Source organism: Arachis hypogaea, chromosome 19, assembly GCF_003086295.3.
Source record: "Arachis hypogaea cultivar Tifrunner chromosome 19, arahy.Tifrunner.gnm2.J5K5, whole genome shotgun sequence".
In the NCBI taxonomy this organism is placed as follows: Eukaryota; Viridiplantae; Streptophyta; class Magnoliopsida; order Fabales; family Fabaceae; genus Arachis; species Arachis hypogaea.
The window spans coordinates 19091800-19118710 of NC_092054.1; the positions used below are offsets into that span (position 1 = coordinate 19091800).

General features: G+C 33.8%; 1 protein-coding gene across 1 annotated transcript; it reads right to left on the reverse strand.

The window, feature by feature from the left end:
- Nucleotides 1-19910: 19910 nt before the first annotated feature.
- On the reverse strand, nt 19911-22598 carry LOC114925935 (uncharacterized). The gene is made up of 4 exons (XM_029295714.1): nt 22388-22598; nt 21147-22129; nt 20349-20750; nt 19911-20282 (listed from the first exon to the last, which is right to left on the reverse strand). The coding sequence occupies exons 1-4, from the start codon at nt 22596-22598 to the stop codon at nt 19911-19913; spliced, it is 1968 nt and encodes a 655-aa protein (XP_029151547.1).
- Between the last annotated feature and the right edge of the window lie 4313 nt (nt 22599-26911).

Sequence of the window (26911 nt, forward strand, 5' to 3'; positions counted from 1 at the left end):
TCTATTTGACTTGTCCCTGTCAACATTACATGTTTTTCTTTTATGCCTATCATGTTTTACGTTTTACAAGAGAGGTTCATAATACATGCCACGCCATATGATTTTTAAATATTGTATATGGGCTGGGATAGATATGGAGGTGTTACATAGCACTCCTACTGAGACTTTTTAAGTTCTCATCCCTTCTTTTTCCCATACTATCTCCAGAGGAACATGGCACAGCGGATGGAGACGACGCAGCACCCCCGAGGGTAACTTCTGAGCATGATCACTCGAAGCACGCATGGATAGTTACGACCACTACTACCGTACTCCAAACTATCTACTTAGGTTGAGATTTCGTAGGAGGAGACCCCCAACTGCTTGTCGTAACCTTCCTAGATACGAACACTTCAGCACTTAAAAAACGGTCACCCGAGGTGGTATATCTCGAATCAGATTCCGAGGCAGAGGAAGAAGAGTCCGACAGCCCTAGCCAAGAAGAGGACTGCTAGTACCTCGATTCATGAAAAACTGAAAGATCCTGACCAAGGATAGGATATGACACAAGGATGGAAATTTCTTCAGTAAAATTAGTTAGGATGCATTGGTTTCTTTTTCCTTCGTCATAATTACCTTTAAACACTTTTTCTTTTAGAATCTTACTCATGGGAATTTTGTTGTTATTCTATTTGCTCGAACCTCTTTAAGTATATTCAATTCCATCATTTCAGTGCTATTCGATTTCTATCCAAAACTTCACGCGTATTTTCCTCCTTCCTTGCATAACGATTGAGTTCATTGGTTTTCTATCGAGTGTGACACCCCATTTAAAGGGCCTTCAAGGATGGAATTTAACTTAGGGTGTTACAAAGAGAAAGCATTTGAATTATGCAAAACTTATCAGCACACGTACACCAAAATTCTTAAACAATATACTCAAATATCTTCGTGTTACACACAAATTTACTGTAAATACAAAAAAAATTCCTCTAATACTGTATTTTTTTCTTCTTTCTTTTTTTCATTATTTCTTTCTTTCTTTAGTTGAATGAATGTAAGTTCATCATCTTTCAAGTAATTTTGTACCATTATGTGTTTCTTCTTCTTCTTTGTTTATTTTTTTTTTTTTGTTTTTATTCTTGTTAAGAGAGTAAAATAAGAAGAAACTTGAGAAGATAAAACAAAAAAAAGATGAATAAGAAAAAAAATTAAAGATGATGATGATGATGATAAAAAAAAAAAGAAGAAAAAGTAGCAGAAGATGAGGATGAGGGAGAAAAAGAGTTTTGAATTATGCAGAATTTATCAACACACATACATAAAAAATTCTTAAACAATACACTCAAATATCTTCATGTTACACCTAAATATCTTCGTGTTATACCCAAATTTGCTGCAAATATAGAAAAATGTTTCCTCTAATGCAGAACTTTTACTTTACATTCAATTCAAACCATCAACGATGAACAACAATTTTCACAAACAAAAATATTATTCACCTATAGAATCATAAACTACTAACGAAAATATTACCTAGAATCAAACCACCCCTCAGCCACTTGATTGGATTCAAAACAATAATCAATTTTGTTCTTGTTTAATTGACAATCTGAACTTAAATTATTCATTATCTTTAACAACGAGATAACTGATGATGGAGGAGAAGGAGGAAAAGGAAAGAGGAGAAGAAATTCCAATGAAAATGGAGGAGGAGGAGGAGGAGGAGGAGGAGGAGGAGGAGGTGGGGTTGGTAACAACGATAATGAAAGAGAAAAATAACGAAGAACAAGAAGAAGAAGTAGAACGTGCAGTAACGGCACGAAGTAAAATTTATGCGCGTGAATAAATAACTTGTATAGACTTGTATCGAAAAATGACTTGTATGTGGAAAATCATACTTGATCTTTTTAATTTATAAATTACATACAATCTTATTTTGAGAATATTTATCATAAAACATTTATTTAGGTTCAAGTGTATGCTAAGATTTTATTATATGTTTTCATATTATATTCATCGTGAATTGATTAAAGTGAATTAGGATATATATAACATGGATTAACTAAATTTAAATTTTTCTATTAATAATTATTTTTAATTAAGAATTTATTAGGTTAAGTTTCTTATGTTATTTTCATTTGCTATTATATTTATAGAATATTAAAACTATAAAAGTATAAAAATTATATTATTCTATGTGAAATAATAAATAATATGATTATATTTAATTAAGTTAATTGACCTAATTCGATTTACATGGAACATAGTGGATATTAATAAATTGAATTGATCTAATTCGATTTACTATTGAACAGTCTATATATAATAAATCGAATCAACTTAATTCGATTTAGTACTGGTTTACAGATTATTGACATTTATGTTTTATAGTTAATATAGAATAAAATACCCCTATTTGGATTCAAATAAAATATACAAAAATCAAAACGAATAAAAATGGATATCTAATTTTTGTGTTTTAGTTTAGTTTTTTTTTTTGTCAGGGATTAAGACGAAACGAGGCCCAAACCAAAGAACAGCACACCATGACCAACCCGATCCATCTCCCAGCAACTCAGCATCTGCTACCCTCCAACACACTAAGCTTGCACTCTTCTTCCATGGTAGACCTTCAAATGCAGACCAGCTCTTCCACGAAAAAGACGCTCTTTTTCGCCTTGTCAGAATCAAAATTGATTCCTCCGATTGCACGACTGGCGTGTGATTCAGCTCCCTCAAGTCCTTCACCAGCATCTGCAAGATCGGAGGTTGTTGTTTCCTTACCTCCATTGTCACTGGATTGGTTGCTCGGGAGATATGTGATTGCCTTCTTCCTCACTATTTGGAATGTTACGGACGTATAAGCTGCACCGATGAAGATTGTTGTGCTCTATCCCACTGAAAATTGCTTCTCTTGCCAATATCAAATAAATCTAGTTTTTGGCCTGATGAAAACACTGCCGCACATTTAGCAGAACCAAGATCCTTCTCTGGTTTCACCTTCAACCGATCAACAAAGGTCGTACAACAAAGGCCGGTTGCGACCAAAACCAAGAGACTATATGATTCGGGTTGAAACACGGACTTTGTCTTAGATCACAAGTGATCTGGTTAGATGGAATACTACTTCAAACTGCAATGACTTGGTGTTCCGCTTCTATTCGTGACCCACTCCTAATACTATCTACGATCGCTACACTTCCCGCACCCACCTGGATTCCTTTTTGATGATTGCCTCAATACTTCTTGGAGGGTGCGTGAGCCAATTCTGGTGAAGAACATCCGCCATCTTCAGTCTCGCCACCTCATGAGCCAGAACATTTCCTTCTCTCGGCAACCACGCAGACCGCTACCAGGAACACTATCTAGTAAATGCCAAATATCTTGCAGTATTGCATCCACTTCACCAATAGAACTTCTGGACTTAATCGACTGTATAAGAGGTAGAGAGTCTGATTCCACGGAGACATTTTTCATCCCCAAATTTTTGGCTATAATTAATGCTTGTCTAATAGCATATGCTTCTGCTGCTTGACTTGAGATTGCTCTGAATTTTACAGCATTTCCTAACAATAGTTTTCCTGTGTTGTCTCGCATTACCATTGCAGCAACCCCTTCTTTGTTTTTGAATTCTGCGTCAACATTCATTTTCAACCAATTGTTCAGAGGAGGTCTCCATCTTATCAGGTGCTTCTTTTGTCTTATGCTCCTTTTTGCTTTTGGTGCTTGTTGTTCTGTTGAGTCTCTGAATTCTCTTTCTGCAATAGCAGCTTTAGTTATCACTATTTTTGGATTCACGGTTGCGATCTGAAAAATAGCCTAATTCCTAGCTTCCAAATCTCCCATGATAGCCAGCCGAGTCTGCTTATCATGTCCTCTTTACTTTCTCTACCCACTAATTTGATCTTCCTTATGTTGTCCATCAGCCACATACCAAATGTGTTTATCGATTCAGGGGTTGGGATGCATTGGCACTGAGCCCCAAACCATGCCGCTCTCGTCCACGGACAGAGCAGAATTGCATGCTCCATAGTTTCTATCTCCTTCATGCACAAACTACACTTAGGATTCTTGATAATCTTTTTCTTGAATAGGTTTGCATTCATGTTTGTGTTTTAGTTCAAATTTCATAAAATCTATATTTTTATAAACTTATGAATTTAAAACATAACAATAAACGATTTCTAAAAATTTATTAAAAATTATCCATTGACTCATTAGCATGTAAAGAATCATTATCGAAACTTTTGATGTTAAAAATGTTAATATAAACTATAAAGTATAGCCCTCCAAGGTAGTGTAGGGTTTAAAACTTGAATTTTTTTCAGAATTAGAAGCAACAGATAGTTATACATTATAATACGATCAACTATATATATTTATACAATATGTAATTTGAGAAATAATATATTTAAATTTTAATTAAAATTTTAATATATATTTCAATAATTAAAACTTTAAATATATTATTTCTCAAATTACTATTGTATAAATATATATAGTTAGTCGTTTTATAATGTATAATTATTTGTTACTTCTGACTCTGAAAAAATTCAAGTTTTAAGCTCTATATCACCTTGGAGGGCTATACTTTATATTAACTTTTTCAACATCAAAAGTCTCGGTAATGATTCTTTACATGCAAATGAGTCAAAGGATGATTTTTAATGAATTTTTCGAAATCGTTTATTGTTCCGTTTTAAATTCATAAGTTTATAAAAATGTAGATTTTCTGAAATTTGAACTAAAATACAAAAATTAAATATTTATTCTTATTCTTTTGATTTTTTTTTATATTTTATTTGAATCTAAATGGAGGGTATTTTATTCTATATTAACTTTAAAACATAAATGTCAATAATTTGTACTAGTACTAAATCGAATTAAACTAATTTAATTTACTATATATAAGTTGTTCAGTAATAAATCGAATTAGGTCAATTCGATTTACTAGCATCTACTCAGTTTTCTTATAAATAGAATTAGGCCAATTCAATTTATTAGTATCTACTATGTTTCATGTATATTAAATTAGGTCAATTCAATTTACTACTGAAAAAATTAATTTAAATTAGGTCAATTCAATTTATATAAATATGTACATGAGACTTTGACGTAACAATTTTTATTTTAGAATATTCATAAAATATTAGAGATGATTTGGTTTAACTATGTGTTTTATCATAAATTTTGGGCTCATTTAATATTAAACTAATAATACACAAACTCCACAATGCAAGTGACTTCCCAGCAAAGACAATGTTTGAGTAGGATAAAGGGAATGTTGCTCTCAATTGGGATCGATATGTGGCACAAAAACTTTTACTAAAATTGACCGCCAAATAAAATGATGAATAAATCTCTAAATACATAGTACTATTGTACTAGTATAACTTAATTTATCCCTTACTTTTTTATTTTATTAAATTTTTTTATTGTATCTGATCTAAAATTAAAATTACATTGCATAAGTGAATTATAATTTAAATAACAGTTATTATAAAAATTTTACTATTATTAACATCAAAATGTTATTCTAAAATATCACTTAAAAAATTAAATTATTAAAAATATTTTTAATATCCACATTATTAAGAATGATTAATTTTTGTAAAATTTAGAGACAATAATGAACAATTCTTTCTCCTCATATTGTCACATTTAATAAAATTATATTTCTTTACGTTAAAATATCTATTTCATACTAATTGGAGTTTCACATAAAATAATAGTCTAACTTAATCAAAATGCCAATTATATCATTCATGTACAAAATATATATACAACTAAATTTCAAGTATGATATCAAATACCTAATGCTTAAATGTAGTAATTACTCATTAAGTAATTAATAATGATATAGACTAACATTTTTTAAACAAAGTTAATCACACTATTCATCCTCATATATTTGGTAATATATGCACTCATGATTAGATTATTATTTTCTTTCAATTAACAAAAATACTGTTATAAGTGCTTGTTATATTAAAAATTTATTTTAGCTTTTATATTTTTTATTTTGATTCGATAAATTTTAATTATTATCTATTTTTTAATTAGTTTATTTTTTTAGTATAGTAAATTATATTTTCATCCTCCATACTATAAAATAATATGTAATAAAATAATATAAATAAATTACTTTAATAATTTTGTTATATGAATTTAAAATATATACGTTAATAAAATATATAAAATATAATTATTTTAATAAAGTTATTTAATATGATATAATTTAGTATCATGAGAGAAATAAATAAATTTTAAAATATTTTAATTTTTATGTATGTACTGTAATATATAAAAAATTTTTAACATCTAATTATATATTTGTTATTATAAACATTAAAGTATTTTTATATGATAATAGGTGTATAAATTTAGAAAAAAAAAACACTTTTTTTTGGACATGGCCTAAGGTCGAAAGAAACGACCCGACCCACACAATCAGAACTTAACCCAACTCGAAGAACTACCCACACAGAGACCACCACCAAACCGATCACGATCCTTTCTTCTTCTCCTTCACCTTCGACTAGAGATCTTTCAAAGCTTGAGCCTATTGCTGCATGTGGATGAAACGAGCTCCTGGACCCTCATCAGTGGCTTCAGTCGGATTCTGCAGGTACTGATTTCTCAAGGTCATTGAACTTGCGCCTCCTCTACTTTGAGAAGGCTGCTCCTTGTCTTTAATGGTGGCCATTTGTGCTTCGCCTGGCTTGTTGCTTCCTCGCTCCAGAGCGCAAGTGGTTCCGTTCTCCATGGGGTGCTTTGCCCATTTCTCAAAGGAAAGTCTTACTCCTGCCCTGTGGTAACTCCTGTCGTCCCTTCTCTGTGGTAACTCCTGTCGTCCCCTCCCGTGGCACCTCCCTAACTGAGTACTCTCCATCGCTCCTATACGGCCAGACAGAATGATCCCTTCTATTGATTAGGCTAATTGGAGTTTTGATTATTAACTCAGCAATGTTGTCAGGAAATAAATCCCAAACTTTATTTGCATCCCATCTCTCTCATTTTTTTATCAACTCACTCACTTTTCGAAGTTGACAATCCACACACCTTCTCAGTTTTTCTTTTCCTACCACCCAGTTGTCTTTCCAAATATCTATTTCTGCTCCACTTCCTACACTCGACCAGTCCTTTCTTTTGAGAAAATCTCTTCCCTCCAACATGCTTTTCCATATCCATGAGGCGTTTCTTCCTTCTTCTGCCTCCCATAGATTGCAATTAAGATAATAAATGGCCTTAAAATCCGAGTCCATATAGCATCCTCCTCTTTTAGCAGCCTCCATGCTTGTTTAGCCAAGTGTGCTATATTTTGACATTCTAAGTCTTTAAATCCCAACCTCCATTCTTTTTACTCTTTGTCATTTTTGTCCAACTCTTCCAATGAATGTTTCTTTCCTTTTTATTATTTGACTACCAAAATCTGGTTGTTGCTGCTTCGATTGTTTTGCAAAAGGATATTGGAAATTTAATGACATTCATAGCATAGATTGGAATTGCTTATATTACGGCTTTTATCAAGACCTCCTTACCAGCTTGATTTAATAATTTTTCTTTCCATCCTTGGATTTTATCTAGTATTTTCTCCTCTATCAATTCTAGTGCTTTATTTTTAATCTTTTCCATCTCGCTGGCAGTCCTAGATATCTTCCGGGGTCTTCCCACGACGCCATGCTTGTGATCTCTTCTATGTTCACCATACTCTGGATAGGTACCTGACTTCCAAAAATCAGTCCGGACTTTTCAGTGTTGATTCTTTGTCCTGATGCCTCCGTATTTTTGTTTATAATCTGAATGAGTTGATAGATCTCATCTTCTTGCGCCCCTGTAAAAATGATACAATCATCAGCAAATAGAAGATGAGTGATAGGCGGCGCTGTGGGAGCTAATCTAATTCCTGAAATTAGATTATCTCTCGCAGCCTTTTCCATGAGTATAGTAAAGCTTTCAGCAGCCAAAATAAAGAGATAGAGTGATAGAGGATCTCTTTGTCTAAGCCCTCTTTGAGGACCGATTCTTCTAGACAACTTTGCATTTATCTTGAACCTATAACTAGCACTCTTCACGCAGTTCATCATCAACTTAACCCATTCGTTACAAAAACCGAAAGCTTCCAGGACCCTTTCCAAAATATCCCATTCCAATCTGTCATATGCCTTATTCATGTCTAATTTGATGGCTAAATCTTTGCTTCCAAGACTTCCTTTTTTGCTCAATTTGTGAAAAATTTCTTGAACTATAATTATATTATCCTGTATAAGTCTATCTTTTACAAAAGCACTTTGAACCGGAGAAATGATATCATTTAATACTTTTCTTAACCTTCCCACCAAGACCCTAGTTATAATCTTGTACACAAAATTGCAACAACTTATGGGTCTAAGGTGATTTAAGCTTTTTGGTTGACTAATTTTGAGAATCAAAACAACTATTGTCTCACTTAAATCTTCCGGTATGATATCTTCTTCAAAAAATTGTTTGATTATTCCACATACTTCTTTACTCAATATATCCCAATATTTCTGAAAAAATAACCCATTTAAACCATCTGGGCCCGGCGCCTTTAAGTCCCCCATACTAAAGGTTGCCTCCTTTATTTCCTCATCCTTGATCTTTGCCATCAATTCTTCATCCATCTCTCTAGTGACTCTCCTAGGTATCTCTCTTATGCACTCCTCTATGTTTTTGGCCCCAATAGATGTGTACATCTTAGTGAAATGTCCTTCCACTAGTCTCATTATATTGTCCTCTCCTTGAATCCACTGTCCTGATTCATTTCTCAATTTATCAATTCTATTCCTATTTCTTCTGTGGATCGTTATAGCATGAAAGAAAGCTGTATTCCTATCTCCCCATTTTAACCATTTCAGCCTTGATCTTTGTCCCCAATACTTCTCTTCCTGCTTCCATAGCTCTGAGATTTGACTTTTCAGCTCATTTGCTCTTCTCTGTTCACTTTTTGACATATCAGATTTCTGAATATTGTTGTAGTTCTATTTTCTTTCTTTCAATTTCTTTGTCTGCTCTCTTAAACTTCCTCCTACTCCATTCTGTTAACTCCCTCTTGCATCTATTTCTCTTTCTTACAAACTGATTCTAACAACTTCTATTTCCGTCATCTAAATGCCAACTCCACTTGATTACCTCCTTACACTCCTCATGCTCTGCCTAAAAGACCTCAAACCTGAATTCCTTCTTTATCTGGACCAGCGGCTGTGTTTCCAAAATTAAAGCGCAGTGATCCGAACTTACAGCCGGTGAAGCTTTCAAAATAGCATTTTGGTATATTTGCATCCATTTCCAATTCACCATTACCCTATCCAACTTTTTCTTAGTGATGATGTTATTTCTTGGATTACTAAACCATGTAAACTTACTCCCTTTGAGGTCCACATCTATTAAGCCATTATCATCCACAAATCTTCTAAAGGTTTCTAAATAGATCCTAGGCTGCGAATGAATGCTCACCTTTTCGTCTTCAGTTAGAACATCATTGAAATCGCCCAAAAAAGTCTGGGGTTCTTCCCTATTCATATTGCTTTCCGTGAGTTCCTTCCAAAGTTTTCTTCTTCTTTGAAAAACTGGATTTTCATACATAAAGATACCCTGCCAACTCAAATCATTATTCATATTAATCCTAGCTCTAATAAAATTATTACACCACTCATAAACATTAATATTGGCATTAGCTTTCCATAACAAACATAGCCCACCGGACAAGCCCCGGAGTTCTACACAAAACATATTATCAAAATGAAGCCTTTTTTTATCCTAATCATTTTATCTTGCCTAGCCGTAGTTTCCATAAGAAACACTATGAGCGACTTTACTATTTTACATAGATTATATAATTTGAATATTGTTGGGGCAGCCACAATTCTCCGATAATTCCAGCTAATGATACTCATGGCTGAGGGTGGGGCATGCTAAGGCCTGCCTCCTCGGTCATTTGTAATCCCTTAAACTGACTAGAAGCATTCAGAGATAAGTCATACTCCCCTTTTTCTAGTGTATTGCTGTTGTTCTTTATCTTCTTAGGCATCCTGACCTCTTGATCCTCCTTCCATTCCTCATTTGTAAGCATTAGCACCTGTTTATTCTCTCTTTTTCTTTTCAAACTCAGCTCCAGATCCATCTTTTTTGCTAATTGTGTCTCCCATTCGGTAGGAGCTTTCTTCCCATCATCTTCATCTTCATCTTCATCACTTGCTAGTTCTACATAGTAGGTGTTATCACTCCTATTTTTTGCTACTCCACAAATTCCTTTTCTCTCCTCTGTACTTCCATAGAAATCTTCCTGAATATTTCTTCTCCATCACCTCTTTTTATCCTTCCTTGATCCTCGTTTATCCATTCTCTATTAACATTTTCATGTTTTTCCTTCTTTTTGGCTGTCATGAGTCTTTTTAGTTGTTGTTCTATAGTTTCCTTTTCTCCTTCTTTTTCCTGGGCATATTTTCAATCTTCTTTTTTGTAGTTGTTGACTTCCCGCATAAAGAGTTAGCCCACCTTCTTTTAATTTATTTGCGTTTTTTCCAGCCCTCCCATCTATCTCGAAACTGTTTTCTCTTCCATTCCACTCTTGTGTTTGATCTGCCAAAATATTGGGCCCATCATCCTTTTTTTGCCCATGTATACCCACTTCCTGAACTTCCTTCCCCTTCTCTCCCTTTTGGGCCTGTTTGATGTAAGCCCATTCATTATTACTCTCTCTTATCTCCCTAATAAGATTTTTAAACTTGTGAGCTGCCCTTAAATTACGCTGCATATCCTTATATCCCTAAAAATCAGGGATTTTTCGTACTTCTTCCACATGCTCCCCTGCTTCAGTCATCTCTTCTTCTCTCTTTGTTTGATTTTTCTAGACACTTTCTTCCCTGAATTCCTGCTGCAGACCTTGTTCAACCCTAATCTTGCTTTCTTTTGTGTTTCGTTCCTCATCATTCTATCTTCCATGACTGTGTGGAACACGCGCCTGCTCTTCCTCATCTTCCCTCCATCCCTGTTGTTTTGAACTTTCTCCTCCCATGGCTGAAACTGGTCGAACTTGGCTGACTCCTAGTCCTGGTGAGTACTTCCTCTTTGTTGGGTCCCAGCATGCCATAACTGTTGGATTCTTGCATGTTTTTTTCTCATGCCTTAATATTTCACAGTTAAAGCAGTAACTATCTGGTAGCCTCTCATATTTGAAAAAAACCCACAATGGTGGCATCTCTTCTCTTTCTAACCAAAAGCCAGTAGGCAAGACCTTGGTTATATTGATGTTGACTCTGATCCTTAAGAATGATCTCCTAAGAACGCTATTCACCTTTGGGTCTTCAACCTCAGCGAAAACCCCACCAACATTCCTCCTATCAAGATTCTTGTCTCCTTATTCATTTGATTAAGAGGAATGCCATGAACTTGAATCCAGAATTCCATAAAGTTATGATCAACTTCAAAAACTGATTCACTTTCCATTCATAATCTGAGATTGACTAGATTTCTTCTGACATTCTAATAACCATTCTAGATAATCTGCAACCCTTTCTTCCTGTCTTTGAAGTTGAACAACATCTTCTATCCAATGTCAGTGACTGCAATTTTTTGTGAATTTTTTCACATTTTCAATAACATATTTTTACATATTTTAAAGCTTACCTCTTTTTCACTTATTATCTTTTCCACCATATTCAAGCAATTCTTCTTGTATCCCAATTCTCCCAACTTGTTAAGCTTGATAACTTTTCTTTCTATGCTGTTCATATTATCGGTTGCTAATATTTTAGTTTTTGTATATTTCAGGTTATACAAAATTTTGATGGCTTAATGGATATGAATATGGTGTGAGAGTCTGGTTTATAAGGTTACACGGAGTTTTATGGAAGCCCAACAAAAACACCATTATCCCACCGTGATTTGCAACTAACAAGAGCCAAGTCATCACTGCTTTATTTAATCTAATCGGCATCAATTGCAAATATAAAAGATAGCTGGGCAAAATTGCCTATAGCCCTATACACAACTGCTATGTACGGATCGCAGTAGAGCCACCAACTCAACATAATTTTCAAAGGTCTTTGGAGGACCAAACTCACAATTTTTTCATTATAGACAATTCCTTAAAACAATAAAATTTAAAAATATTTGTAAAATATTTATTAAATTTTAAAGATAAAAAATATATTTTATCTTAAAAAAAACTAGTCAAAAATACTTCGTCAGATAATTTATTATATGAAATTGTTGAAATTTTGGTAGAAATTATTTTCATATAGTCTACCATTTCTTTGTATGTTTTATCTATAATTATAGCATATGCTTGAATTTTAATTTGGATTTCACTTTGATATTATTTTAAATACGTTTAATTATAATTAAATTTTGTAATATAATTTTAAAGCGTATTTGATTATAATCTATTTATAAAATGAGTCTAAATTTTGATTTAGATTCTTGAATTTGATTATTACTTTGAGCACATATGATTATAACCAAATTTTAAATATAATTTAGAACGTATTTGATTATAATTTTTTAAGTCTCACAAAAATAACAACTACGGTGAAGGAGGTGAGGGATGCAATTGATCATAGAGACACTATGATGGCCTGGGTTTTTTTTATTAATTGTGGAAGAATTTTACGTAATAATAAAATTGTATTGTTTTATTTTAGCACGTGAAGGATAAGTTGAATAGCTAATTCATATTGTATTTATATACGTATAAAATATATAAATATATAACGATTGATTTTATTAGGTGACTTTTAGCGAATAAAATACTATATGAATACCAACAAATCAATAATTATGCATTTAACATGAGTTATTCATTAAAATGGTGTCCCGTCCCAAATGCCTTAGAAAAAATTAAAATGATGATATTTCTTAGATCAATTGAAATATTGAATTTTGTAGAATGAATCAAAATAGAGACGAGAGACAGAGAGAGAGAGAGTGAGTTCGAATTCGCATGAATCTAGCAGCCATGGACAATGCGAGAACACTGATGTTTAATCCACCTAATCCCATTCCGAAGAGATTCTTTAACCTTCCCTTCCAGAGCGTAAACTTTGTACCTCGCAATCCTTTTTCTCCTTCTCGACTCGGGATCCCCGAAGCTCCAAGGCTTCCCCACTGAGGCCGCACCGTTGTGACTCGCCCGAGTCAGCTCGCTGGGATTCGCCGCCACATAGTACCTTTTCCCGCTCACAATCTCAAGTCTACTTGACCCGCCTCCGCACTGCAACTGACCCGACCCGTACCCCTCCATGTGAAATATTTAAGGCTTCGAGAAGGGATAGAAGGTGGGATGTATAAATAGTGAAACATGGGAAAGTCCGAAAGTGTGCTTGGCGAGGAATGTGGCAATGTGCAATGTATTTTTCATTTTAATTAAGGGAACTAATTGAACTTGAAAGAAAGTATTAAAGCGTTCAGAGAGAGGAACCAAGTTACTGGTTGTGATGATTAATAAATGCATGACTTTTGTCCATTTTGATTGTTTCTTTTCTAGCTTTAAGCCTTGGAGAAATACATGCATCTAAATTAGGGAAACATTAAAGGAAATAATAATAATAAATAAATAAATAAACAAAAAAAAAAGGAAAAAACGAGGTATTGTTTATTACTTTATTTGGCATGACTTTTGATGAATGTTGCAGGAGAGGTATAGGCCTAGTTTTGAGTAGCCAGCAAAGAGGTCCTGGAAAGTGAAAAGTGTGATCATGATGAAATGTAATGATAAGTTCAAATGGAGCGGAAATGGACGGGACAACCAAACTCAAGATAGTTACAAGTTTAATTTGATAACTATGAAGCATGACACTTTGCTGAGTTGTCGTGTTTGGATGTCGGATATATTTTAGACACAACACTTATTGACACTGGTCTGATACGCGTGTTTATTATGTCCAACCGTGTTTTAATAAAAAGTAAAAAAATTTTTTCCGGACACGTTTGGACACACCTAAATACCATATTGTGTCAGCGTGTCCAGTCTTATTCTTAACATATATTCTTGAAATAAATTTAGATATAGTATATATTATTATTTATTAAAATAAAAAATATTTTAAATACTTGATATAATTAAAATAAGACATTAAAAATAATTAAAAAATTAATTTATATTTTAATATCAATAAAAATATTAAAATATCATTACGATTTATCTAAAAAGTACTTTATATTTATATGTATGCGTGTCTCGTGTCTTATAAGATTTTAAAATTTGCGTGTCGGCGTGTCTCGTATCATGTCGTGTCCCGTGTCCGTGTATCATAATTTGTAGGGGTGGCAAAACGGGTCGAGTCCGTCGCGTCGATCCGTTAAACCCGCTAAAAAGGCGGGTCGGACTAGGATTTGGAGCCCGCCAAATTGAAAAAATCTGCTAAACCCGCACCGTCAAATTGGTGGGTTTTGGCGGGGCGGGGCGGGCCGATCTGCCGGGCCGAAGATTTTTATTTTTATTTTTTTTTATTAAATAAAAGAGTGATTACTATTATAAAATTAATAATTATAGAATTTTTAAACATTTTTTGTTTTGTTTTTATTCTTCTTTTAGTTATTAACTTTATTTATTTTATTTTACAATTTCGTATATATGCTCAAATTATGTGACTTATTTTTTAAAATAAAGATGATTCTACAAATATTATTTTGAACAATTTTATTAAAGTTAAAAATTTAAAAAAAATTATATTATAATTTAACTATTTTTTATTTATATTTGATTTTTTAATTATTATTTTTTGGTTAATTTTAATGAATTTATTTTTTTTAAAAAAAAAGTCAAGCAAGTTAGTCCGCCAACTCGCCAATCTGCCATAAAGCGGGGCGGGCTAGCATTTTAAACCCATTTTAATTGGCGGGGCGAGCCGATCCACCCCGTTTATAGGACGGGCCCAGTCGGGATGGACGGGTTGGGGCGGATCGGCCCGCTTTGTCACCCCTAATAATTTGATAATAAGTGAATTCTAATAAGCTTTTATTTATAGTGATTACAGTAGTATTTATGTAATTGTTGTTAAAATTAAAATGGTTGTAAAATAAATAAATATAGAAGAAGAAATAAATATAAAATAAAAAATATAAATAAAAAATTTTAGTATTAATATTTAATAATATTATTATCTCAATATAATAGAGATTATTCATATATATATATATATATATATATATATATATTAATATTATATTACAATGTACATATATAAAAAGACAGAGAAGAGTATTTTATATATTGTTGTTGTGTTGTATATGTATCTCGGATTATGCTTTTCTATTTATATGGGTACAATGTTTACTTTTTCAAATTTCATTAAGATCAGTTCATATTGAAAATTTGAACCATTCACTGTAGAAAAATTGAGTCGCCTATTTTCTAAAGAAAGTCACAAGTCATTAAATTAAATGGGCATTTATCCATATCATAACAAAAATGATATTTTTTTTTTATATTTTGATAATATTTTGTTAGTAATATTTTAAAAAAATATTAAATAATAAAAAATATTATTTTAATTTTAGTATTATTTTTTAAAAGTTTAATTATTTTGTTTGTCTTATAGTTTTACTAAATTTACAATTAGTTTTCTATATTTTTTTTATTTAAATTTTTACATTACTTTTAATTTTGTAACTAAGTTTTTATTTGTGCAAAAATATTATAGTTAACGGAATATTTATCTACAAATTGAAAGTACCTACAATTAAGAACCTAACTAAATCTTTGACCGAACATTTTTAAAAAAAATATTTCGTTAATTTTAACATTTTTGATATAATTACAAAAGGATAAACCACCAAAAATGTACTCGAATAATTTTGTCATTGACAAAATGCACTTAAATTTTGTTATCGACAAATTAAAATGCCTTCAAATAATTTAATATCGCGACAAAAATACCCCACATTAAATATGTATTCTTAAAAATACTTTAGAGATTGAATTTTGATACGATTTTTTGCAAACATGATTAAAAAAATGAGATTTTTTGCTAAGTATATATTTTATTGTGAATTTTTTGTCAACAACCAATAATACTTTTAAAAAATCACAAAAAAATACATAGTTAGTGATAAAAAAAAATCTCATTTTTCTATTCTTGGTTGGAAAAAAGGCATCAAAATTCTATCTTTAAATCATTTATTGATAAATACATATTTAATGTTGATATTTTTGTCGCGTTTTTAAATTATTTGAATCTAATTTTGTCGATAAAAAAATTTAAATGTATTTTTGTCAACAATAAAATATTTAATGTATTTTTAGTAGTTTACCCATTACAAAATTAAAAGTATGTAAAGATTTAATTAAAAAAATATATAAAAATTTAATTATAAATTTAATAAAATTATATAAACTAATAGAATAATTAATTTTTTTAAAATACTATACTCATTATAATTACTGTAACATAAATATACTAAAATTATCCTTGATAATATTATTTAGGGGAATAATATATTAATAATTCTTTTTTCCATTTTTCTTTTAGGAGGACCACATCATCTTTGACAAAAATTATATGACTAACCAATTTCAAATCATTATTACCGTGAAACATATTAATTGGTTCCTCACCACATGTATGCGTATGAGTACACGAGCCTAGGGGTGTTTGCGGTGCGGTTTGGTTCGGTTTTAAGGAAAAAAGTCATCCGATCCAAACGCTTAATTTATGTGTGGTGCGGTTTGGATTGGATGAAATTTTTTTGGAAATTCGATCCGATCCGATCCGATTACAAGCGGTTTGGATCGGTTTGGATTTGCGGTTTTTTAAATAAAAAAATTAAATACATATAACAAGTTTCAACATCAAATTTTAAATAATCAACAATGACATAACAAGTCTTAACAATATCTTAAAAAACTAACGATAACATAACAATAGAAATAAAATTATAAGTTAGTTAAAATAAATAAATAAATAATATTTTCAACATAAAATATTTATTAAATAATAATAATACATGAATAATAGAAAAATGTATAACAAATTGAACATGTTATAAGTATAATTGTAAATATAATAATAAAATAATAATATTATAGCACATTGTGCGGTTTGGATTGGATTGGATCGGTTATGAAAAGTAGATCCGAAATTCGATCCAATCCAGCGGTTTGCAAAAAATAGAATCCAATCAAATCCGAATTAGTGCGGTCTTAATCGGTTTTCGGTTTGGATCGGATTGGATGAGCGGTGTAATTTGGATCGGTTTGGATTTGAACACCCCTAACACGAGGTATCTATTTATCACCAACTAGTGCATTAGCTCGTGCGTTGCATGGGAACGGTCTGTGAATTTGAAAAGTCATTCGAGAGTAATTTTTTGGAGAATTAATATAACAAATATATATTGGTGCCTTACACGCAGCAGTGTTGTACAGAGTATGAGCTATAAGTTTTTTTCAGCTAATTTGTAGATTGGATTAGCAAGTAAAGGACATTTGAAAGCAGATATTACTTATGATAATCTAACTATTTGACGATTTTACTATGACATGAATGTGAACAGTTATCGTTGTCACTATCTAGTGAATATTCTCGAAAACTTTCCTGTAGACCACATTGATTGTCGAAGTGGCCACGTTGCAGCTGTTGTTCTGAATTAACATTCTGAGTCCACTCTTTGACTTTACTCTTGATAGTGCAACATACAGCTGGCCATGTGAAAAAACTGGCCTTGACAAGTACAACCCAACCGTGGTCAAAATTTATCCCTGCGACTTATTAATCGTCATTGCAAAGGACACAATGATTTGGAATTGTCTCCTCTAAAACCTAAATGGCAGACCTTGGTTGCTAGGAATCATGTCCATGCGTGGTATTATGACTACCTGACCAACTTTGTTTCTCGTTAACGTCATGCATTCAATGACATGATTTCCTAGTCTCCGTACTTGTAATCTTCTCCCATTACATAGACCATTGGACTGGTCAATGTTGCGCAATAGCATGACTGGCACACCTACATTTAGAGTTAGTTGATGTGGGGGCAAACCAGAGCAGCTAATAGCATTAAGAACATCTGGTGTAATCGTGTCCAAGTCTGACTCCATGTTTCCTTCCTAAACACACAAACTATCATAGCTTAAATATATTTTTTCATCCCCTTCCAAGCAATCCATTATGAGTGTATTCACCTCATTGACCACCTCTAATATAGGACCAAGGATGGATCAATGTTTAAAGTACGATGGCTGATTAATATTAGCCAAGAGGTTAGGGTATACAAACTTAACCATATCATCAAAGGGACGAATTGAATCATGTATCAGTATGTCTGGATGAATATGCACCTCTGACTCCTGGTGCACGAAATTGTGATCATCAGTGGCGCCATCAACATGGTACGCGCAATTGTAATCTCAACTCTTTATCACAACTCCGCACAACTAACCAGCAAGTGCACTGGGTCGTCCAAGTAATAAACCTTACGCGAGTAAGGGTCGATCCCACGGAGATTGTCGGCTTGAAGCAAGCTATGGTCATCTTGTAAATCTCAGTCAGGCGGATTCAAATGGTTATGGAGGATTGATAATTAAAATATAAATAAAACATAAAATAAAGATAGAGATACTTATGTAATTCATTGGTGAGAATTTCAGATAAGCGTATGAAGATGCTGTGTTCCTCCTGAACCTCTGCTTTCCCATTGCCTTCTTCCAATCATTCATACTCCTTTCCATGGCAAGCTTTATGTTGGGCATCACCGTTGTCAATGGCTACTTTCCGTCCTCTGAGTGAAAATGTTCAATGCACGCTGTCACCGCACGGCTAATCATCTGTCGGTTCTCGATCATGCTGGAGTAGGATCCATTGATCCTTTTGCGTCTGTCACTACGCCCAATACTCGCGAGTTTGAAGCACGTCACAGCCATCCCTTCCCAGATCCTACTAGGAATACCACAGATAAGGTTTAGACTTTTCAGATCTCAAGAATGACTGCCAATGATTCTAGCCTATACCACGAAGGTTCCAATCTTAGATTAGAAACCCAAGAGATACACATTCAAGCTTGTTTGCATGTAGAACAAAAGTGGTTGTCAGGCACGCGTTCATAGGTGAGAATGGTGATAAGTGTCACATAATCATCACATTCATCATGTTCTTGAGTGCGAATGAATATCTTGGAGAAGAAATACGCTTGAGTTGAATAGAAAAACAATAGTACTTTGCATTAATTCATGAGGAACAACAGAGCTCCACACCTTAATCTATGGTGTGTAGAAACTCCACCATTGAAAATACAAAAGTAATAAAGGTGTTCATTGGCTTCGGCCCCAGAGGGGGAACCAGAAGAACCAAGACGAAAATACAATAGCAAAAGGTCCTGTTTATAGAGAACTAGTAGCCTAGGGTTTACAGAAATAAGTAATTAATGCAGAAATCTTCTTCCGGGCGTACTTGGTGTGTGCTTGGGCTGAGCATTGAAGCCTTTTCGTGTAGAGGCTTCTCTTGGAGTTAAACGCCAGCTTTTGTGCTAGTTTGGGCGTTTAACTCCAGCTTTTATGCCAGTTCTGGCATTTTGACGTCAGAATTCTTGAGTTGACTTTGAACGCCAGTTTGGGCCATCAAATCTCGGGTAAAGTATAGACTATTATATATTGCTGGAAAGCCCAGGATGTCTACTTTCCAACGCAATTGAGAGTGCGCCAATTGGGCTTCTGTAGCTCCAGAAAATTCACTTCGAGTACAGGGAGGTCAGAATCCAACAGCATCTGCAGTCCTTTTTCAGCCTCTGAATCAGATTTTTGCTCAGGTCCCTCAATTTCAGCCAGAAAATACCTGAAATCATAGAAAAATATACAAACTCATAGTAAAGTCCAGAAAAGGGATTTTTTATTAAAAACTAATAAAAATATAGTAAAAACTAACTAAAACATACTAGAAACATACTAAAAACAATGCCAAAAAGCGTATAAATTATCCGCTCATCAACTCCCCATCCATAGAATCCCCAACCAAGCCATCCCCAATATCCAACAGCCATTTTGAGAACTCAATAACATCATCCACCACTTTATCTGTTGGTCCAACCGTTAAACACATGTTCACTGTCAGGGTTAGAATAGTACAATGTTGCCATAGATACGAAGCATTGACAGCTAAATGAACAATATCCTGACAGGAGCCTATTGGAATGACTGAAAGAATCTGTCTAAAATCACCTCCTAGTACCACCACCTTACCTCCGAAAGGTAATTCTGCATCATAATATGGTTCTGAGCTCAGGATGTCACGAAAGCACTTGTCGAGTGCTTTATAGCAAAGTTTGTTGACCATTGGTGCCTTATCCTATATAATAAGTCTAGCTTTGCAGATCAACTTGGCCAAAGATGTACCTTGCTTAATGCAACATACTGAGTCCTCTGTCAACTCCAGCGGTATCTTAAACCTTGAATGAGCTATGCGTCCGTTTGGAAGCAATAAAGAAGCAATCCCACTAGATGCAACATTCAGTACACTGCCCCTTTTGCTTCGAATTGAAGCTAATAGAGTCCTATATAGATACATTTTACCGATACTACCGCAGCTATAAACAAAGAAGAATCCTCCAGCATTACCATTGACTGCCTGTATGATGACATCAAATGCTTTTCTCTGACCTATATTCATATTAGATAGGTTGTTGTTAAGCTCCTTTGTTAGGGCCTCGACATCAAAGTTCAGCTCATCTAGCAGGAGTCGATCCTCTAAGCCGTCAATAACTTTCGAACTTGGGTATGACATCTTGTCAAACTCTTTAAGAGATCTTCCATTAGCCTAAATTTTGTCCTCAATTTTTGCAAGTGTCATGTTCATAATTTGTTCCGGTGAAAGTTCGAGATCTGTTAAAAAGAATGAAAAATGATATCCATTAGTTACGTATAGAGCATTGAAAAATCGTACAATATATTTACCATAGAAATAATGTTAATGATGACCATACCTACACGCTGCATAATTTTTCTGTGAGAGAATAAAATATCCTCAAACAATACATGGTAACACTGCTCCCAAACAACCTCGGGTCTTACAATGTTGTTAGATAATAAGAGCACCATGAACAGGTCATGCAAGTATTTCTAGAGGCCCACGTGCTTGCTTCTATTATAGCATCAATGAATTCCTTATCGTCTTGAAATAACCCCAATGAATAGCATGCTTCGTTGAAGGTACCAAACACAACCTCGTTGACTGTGCACAAATGAACATAGCTGAGGCATCTCTTTTGTATGTTAAGCAAAAGTCGTAAGTAATAATCTTCACCGTTGCCACGGGGAACATGCGAAAGCCTACCAATGGAGATTCCCTGTTTCCTTGGCATCCACATATGTCGTCTTTCCATACAAATTTTTTAGGAAATTGACTGTATGTAAGATTACGACCATAAGGAAACAACATATTCGCAAGCATCCAGGCCAATAGCTTTGTTAGCTTGCCATCAACCCTATCTATTACATCAACAATATTTTTGTAATCCCTGAATACAACAGGGTGTTCATTTGGCAGATGAAAAGGAAGCCTGATGACCGAAGGTTCCTTCTGTTGGATGTCATACCTAAAAATACACCAAGCTACCTCACAGGCTGAGATATATCGACAATCATAATAGTTGCATATCTCATCTACCACTTGTTCAGACTCACCGTCAACAAGGGTTTGGTAGAAAGAAGCAGTTATCTGATCATTGCCTTTGTGAACGTACTTAAACAAATACTTTATTGCGGACATCTGGCAGGTGTGCTCAACATTTATAGGGCAACCGTATTTTAGTAGTAGTGATGGGTTGTACGGTACAATATATGAATTATCAAGGGCTGTATTATTCTTTGTTACTATCCGACCATTATTCATCCTCTTATACTTGGGGAACCCACCATCATCAATCATTGTCCTTGATCTAAAGGGCTTTGGAAAATACTTTGAGCACCGACCATTTAACATGCAGGAGCTTTTACTATTATTCTTGGCACACGGGCTATGGACCATGTACTTTTCAATTGCCGCATACTGTTTTGGCCTCTTGATCTTGTCTGGAATCTCAGCTAAGATTAGTTTGTCAATATCATTTGGTGACTTAGGCTTGGATAGAGGATGCATGAACAGCAGTATGTGCGGATGTGGGAGTCCTCGTTTTTGGAATTCTACTGTGCAGACGTCTATAAAGACTAACTCATTGTTATGCATTAATTTTGATATATGTGTAACATAACAGATTTCATTAAACTTACATGCCGTTATCTTGCCAAAGAATCGACCATGCTTGAAGTTAGCTATCAACTCACTGAGCTTTACGTTAAAAATCCTCAATACGATGTCAGGACGGTCTTGTGCTTTTAACCAAGTGTTTTTCAACGAATGTTTTATCTCATCCTATTCAATATTGTAAGTAATTATTATGAAAAAGCTAGGATAACCTGCATATTTGCAAATTGCAAATGCATCCTTGTAGTCATTGAACATGTACCGAGGACTGCCAGTGAAGATACTCGGTAGTATAATCCTCTGTCCAGTTGCAACGGCACTTGCCTCTCCCCTAACCAATGACTCATGCAGTGCAATGTATTTGTCCACCCTTAGTTTGGGTTGGTTATGTTTGATAAAACTAAGCCGTTCAGACTCAATCATCGTGTATGCATCGACCAGAAATTGTTGGAATAACCTTATAGATTGTAACATGATTGGGGACTCATTTCATTTCATCTGTATACGGTATGAAAAAACTCTCTCATACTTATCGTCTTACGTTTCCTTGTACCACTCAGGTCATATCTAGTAGATGTCTGAATACCTGTCCTGAATCCATCCTCACCGTATGAAAATATCAACGAATATTGAAGAGCCAAGTACATCAGGTGTAGAACATCTATTCTTTGCAACTTATTTGTTGTCGACTGAATAATAATATCGCTATCAAGGATTGAGTCATCAATGTCACCTACTATTAAGATGGCAACCTCAAACGTAGTGGGTAAGTTGTACACTCGTCCATCATTTTCCCACTTCCTAATCAGCCTCATTTTAATTTTCGAAGGCTCGCTATCAGCAAACCTGTCTCGAGCAAAGCAAAAACTCTTGGCAAGAGGATTGCATATGTCCAGCATCTTAGTGAGTTCAGATACGATTTCAGTTTCAAGTTTGTTGATTATTTCATCGGACCTACAATTGTTTCAACTATTTAGTGCGACATACAGTTAAACACTTGGTAAGTATGTACATTCAGACATCTATTAATTTATTTGCAAGGTATAATCTATGGTGTATGCAAGTTTGAATGATGTACCTTATAGCAAGTATCCAATTAGACACTTCATTATGTGTGTCATAGACGTACAGTTGTGCAAATCTTGGCCTTTCATTGTTGGTAGGGATCAGGCTTCCAATTGAATGGTAGTTCTAACCATTAATTGAAAAAGTCGGTGGAGCTGTGCCATTGTTAATGCTTCGGTTAACCTTTCCAGCTATTGACGTAAACGCAAACATGGAATTAAACTTATGGATATTCTTCCTGAAGTACCTATTTTGTCGTGATGTCCACGATGGAGGTCTTGTAGAGTTGCAGGGACCTGCGTAAGGAACGTCAATTGTACCTTTCCATCCATGCAGCAAAGGCCAAATCGAGGAATTCTGCTGCTCTTGCTTTTAGCCAACTTTTCCCCTTCCCACATGCATGCATGGCAGAACATGCAACGATGGATTGCATCTCTAGCATCCCTAAGTATCTGAAGTACATATAACGCTTGTCATGTTTAGTTGAGAAAATGCAGTGCAAAATGAGTTATTTCTAAAACACAGCATGCAGGGTATATAAGAGATATCGGTAACCTTCTTCCCAAATCGAATCTGCCGACTCGACCAAAGAAAGTTGGTGTGGACATATTCAATAAGAATGAACAAAGTTTATGTTAGCAAACGAAGTTGATTGTTGTTAGGAGAGGATTAAGTAATGCATGAATCATAGAGTAGTACCTTCATACTCATCTGTCCTGGAGTTATGTACGTAGTCAGAGTCTATTCCAGTATCATCAAATGCATGTATAACTACATTAATTTCCAGTTAGCAATACATTATTAGCAACGTTCATGTTTCGACATGGACAATGTCTATATTAACAATTTGGGTAGATTTTATGTCGTCTATGAGGAATATACATACATAGTCCATGGTTCAAAATATAAAAATTTTGTGGATTGAGTTCAATCCAAATATTATTTTTTCGAATGATGTCTTGGCAATTGCCAGCAATTTTAATGACTAAGCAAAACCTAGAAACCGATGAAAAAACCAGTCGAACCGGTGGTTAACTGGTGAACCGACTGAACCGGGTAGGTTTTTAAAGGTGCTGGTTTTTTATTGCTGGCCCAAAACTGCGTCGTTTTGACGCGACAAAAAAAACGTAAAACAAAACTATTACTGAACCTGCTGAGACCCAACCCAAAGAACTCAGCCCTTCACTCCCTCAGTCCCTCACTCCCTCGCCAGTCACCACACCTCAATCCTAATTTATGCTTCCAATCAACCTCCAACTCCAACGAAGGCCACCGTCCCTACCATTCTACCACAATCGACGCCGGATAGGAGCTACTGTCAATGCGCAGAAGGAACTCACCGTCGTGGATCGAAGCGGGTGTCAGCGGTGTTGTCATCTGGTCATTTGAACTCTGAAGCTTAGCGTCGGCGTCGGCGTCGTCTGGTCGTCCGGGAACTGTAGGACTTCTCTGCTCTCTGCTGCAGTGACCGGTGAGTTCTTGGGGTTTTTTTATTTTCTTAATTATAAGAATTAATGAGCCTGTATTTCTGGATTTTGCTGAATGTAATTTTGATATAATTTCAATTTTGGATTCTGGATTTTGAATGCTACATTGAATTTGGTTGAATTTTGCTCTCTGCCACAGTGAATTCTTCAGTTATTGTTGTCAATTAATTTCTTTTATTTTGTTAACTATATGAATTGCTTGCTGTAGTAAGTTAATTAGTTTTTTTTTTCAGTTAATTTTTTTGGAAATTATATGAATTAATCATTCTGTATTCTGGATTTTGGATTCTGAATTATATGAATTAATCATTCTGGATTTTGGATTTTGAGTTGGGATTATGTTTTGAGTTGGATTGTTGCTTATGTGATTTTGAATTTGGTTTGGATGTTATGTTTGGACTATTTTGGTTAGTTTTTTTGTTTCTAGATTTTGCTGGATTTGGATTTTGAGTTTTCTGATTTTTGTTGTTGAATACTTATTAGATTGAAAGTTTTTGTTGAAATTGCTGTGTCTCTAAATTCTTTTGTTGCTAATGGATTGAATTTTTAAGTGTAAGTGTAAGCTTGTGTTTCTAAATTTTTTGTTGTAAGGTTGCTTGGGATTTATAGGGATCGGTGTTGAACCACTGGAGTTTGGCTTTGGTGTGGCCAGGCTCGGTGACGGACGGAATGTTTCAATTCTTGGATGGATTGGAGGGTAAGAAAAGGAGGGAAAGGTTACGCAGATGATGGATTTTTAATTAAATTTTTTTATTTTATAGATATTTTATGATAAAATAAGAATAAATTATTATCAAATTATAAAAATTTTGAATTTTATTAGTTAAAAAATTTTTGAATTTATATATTTAAAATTGTGTATTGAATTTTTAATAATTTTATTATATATTTAATGAAACCAGTTCGATCACGGTTAGATTCCACTTGAACCATTGAACCATTAAACTAGTCATTTGACCGGTTCAATGACCGGTCCGGTTCTCACAACCTTAGTTAAAACAAACATGTAATGTTGTTAATGTGAATTTGACTTGTTTATGGTAGCTATATTGGCGAATGAAGTAGGATGGTTCGATGAGGAGGAACACAACTCAAGCCTGGTAGTAGCAAGGCTTTCAACAGATGCAGCTAATTCAAATATGCCGTTGCTAAGGGAATTTCAGTCATTTTACAGAACATTATGATGTTGTCGTAAATCAATTTTGTAGTTAAATTTTTTGTTGCCATAAATCATCATTGAACTTTAGTTTACTTATTATGTTATGTTTTTTCCTCTTTATTTAAATTGATAAAATATTTTGTATTAGGGACGAATTTGTTATATATTTTTGCAATATTAGTTATGTTTAAGAATTAATATTTAATACTTAAAATCATTTATGCTGGGTTTTAGTGTTTTGTCGTTGTTCAAAACTGAGTTGCTGAGTAGCTGGATTTTGTTTACTGAGTTAATTATGTTCATGATTTTTGTTAGGATCTTGGGATTTATCTCTTATATATTGTGGGACTTATTAATTTGCATAATATCTTAATGTGGTTACCAATAATTTTCAGTGAGGATAGACGACTAAGATGGATTTTCAGCAATTTTTTGAGGAGGAAACTCCAATCTCACTTTCATGTAAGCATTATCGCGCATTTCTGGTTTTTTGTATTATAAGGAGTATTTACTTTTTGGCCATGTTGCCTGTGACTTCAAATGAAGACCCTTAGGTGAAAGTTGCACTTGAGAATGGGAAAATGGTTTTATCCCTTACCTCAGAGTGTGTATCTTTTTGTTTCCTCAAATTCTTTCACTACTTGATGAAAATGTATCACTTTGTGTTAATCCTATCTGATTGAAACGCTTGGATTTTGAATCTTATTTATGTAGAATAAATTTACAATATATTCATATAGGACTGCCTCATAAACAAATTTATGCTTGGATTCTTTGTTTATTTTTTCGATTTTTGCATTTGGATGGTGTGGATGCTGAGTTTTTTTTTTTTGGATTCAATTTTTTATTGTTGAATAATTGATTAGAAGTCTTTGTTAAGCTGTTTAGTCATACCAAACTCTTTGTTGCTCGTGGTATGAGTTTTTGTGTCGGTATGTTATTCTAAGTTTCCTTTTTTTATTTTTTTATTCTTAAATATCATCTCATATGTTATGGTTACCAATAGCAAAAAGTGTACGTTATTG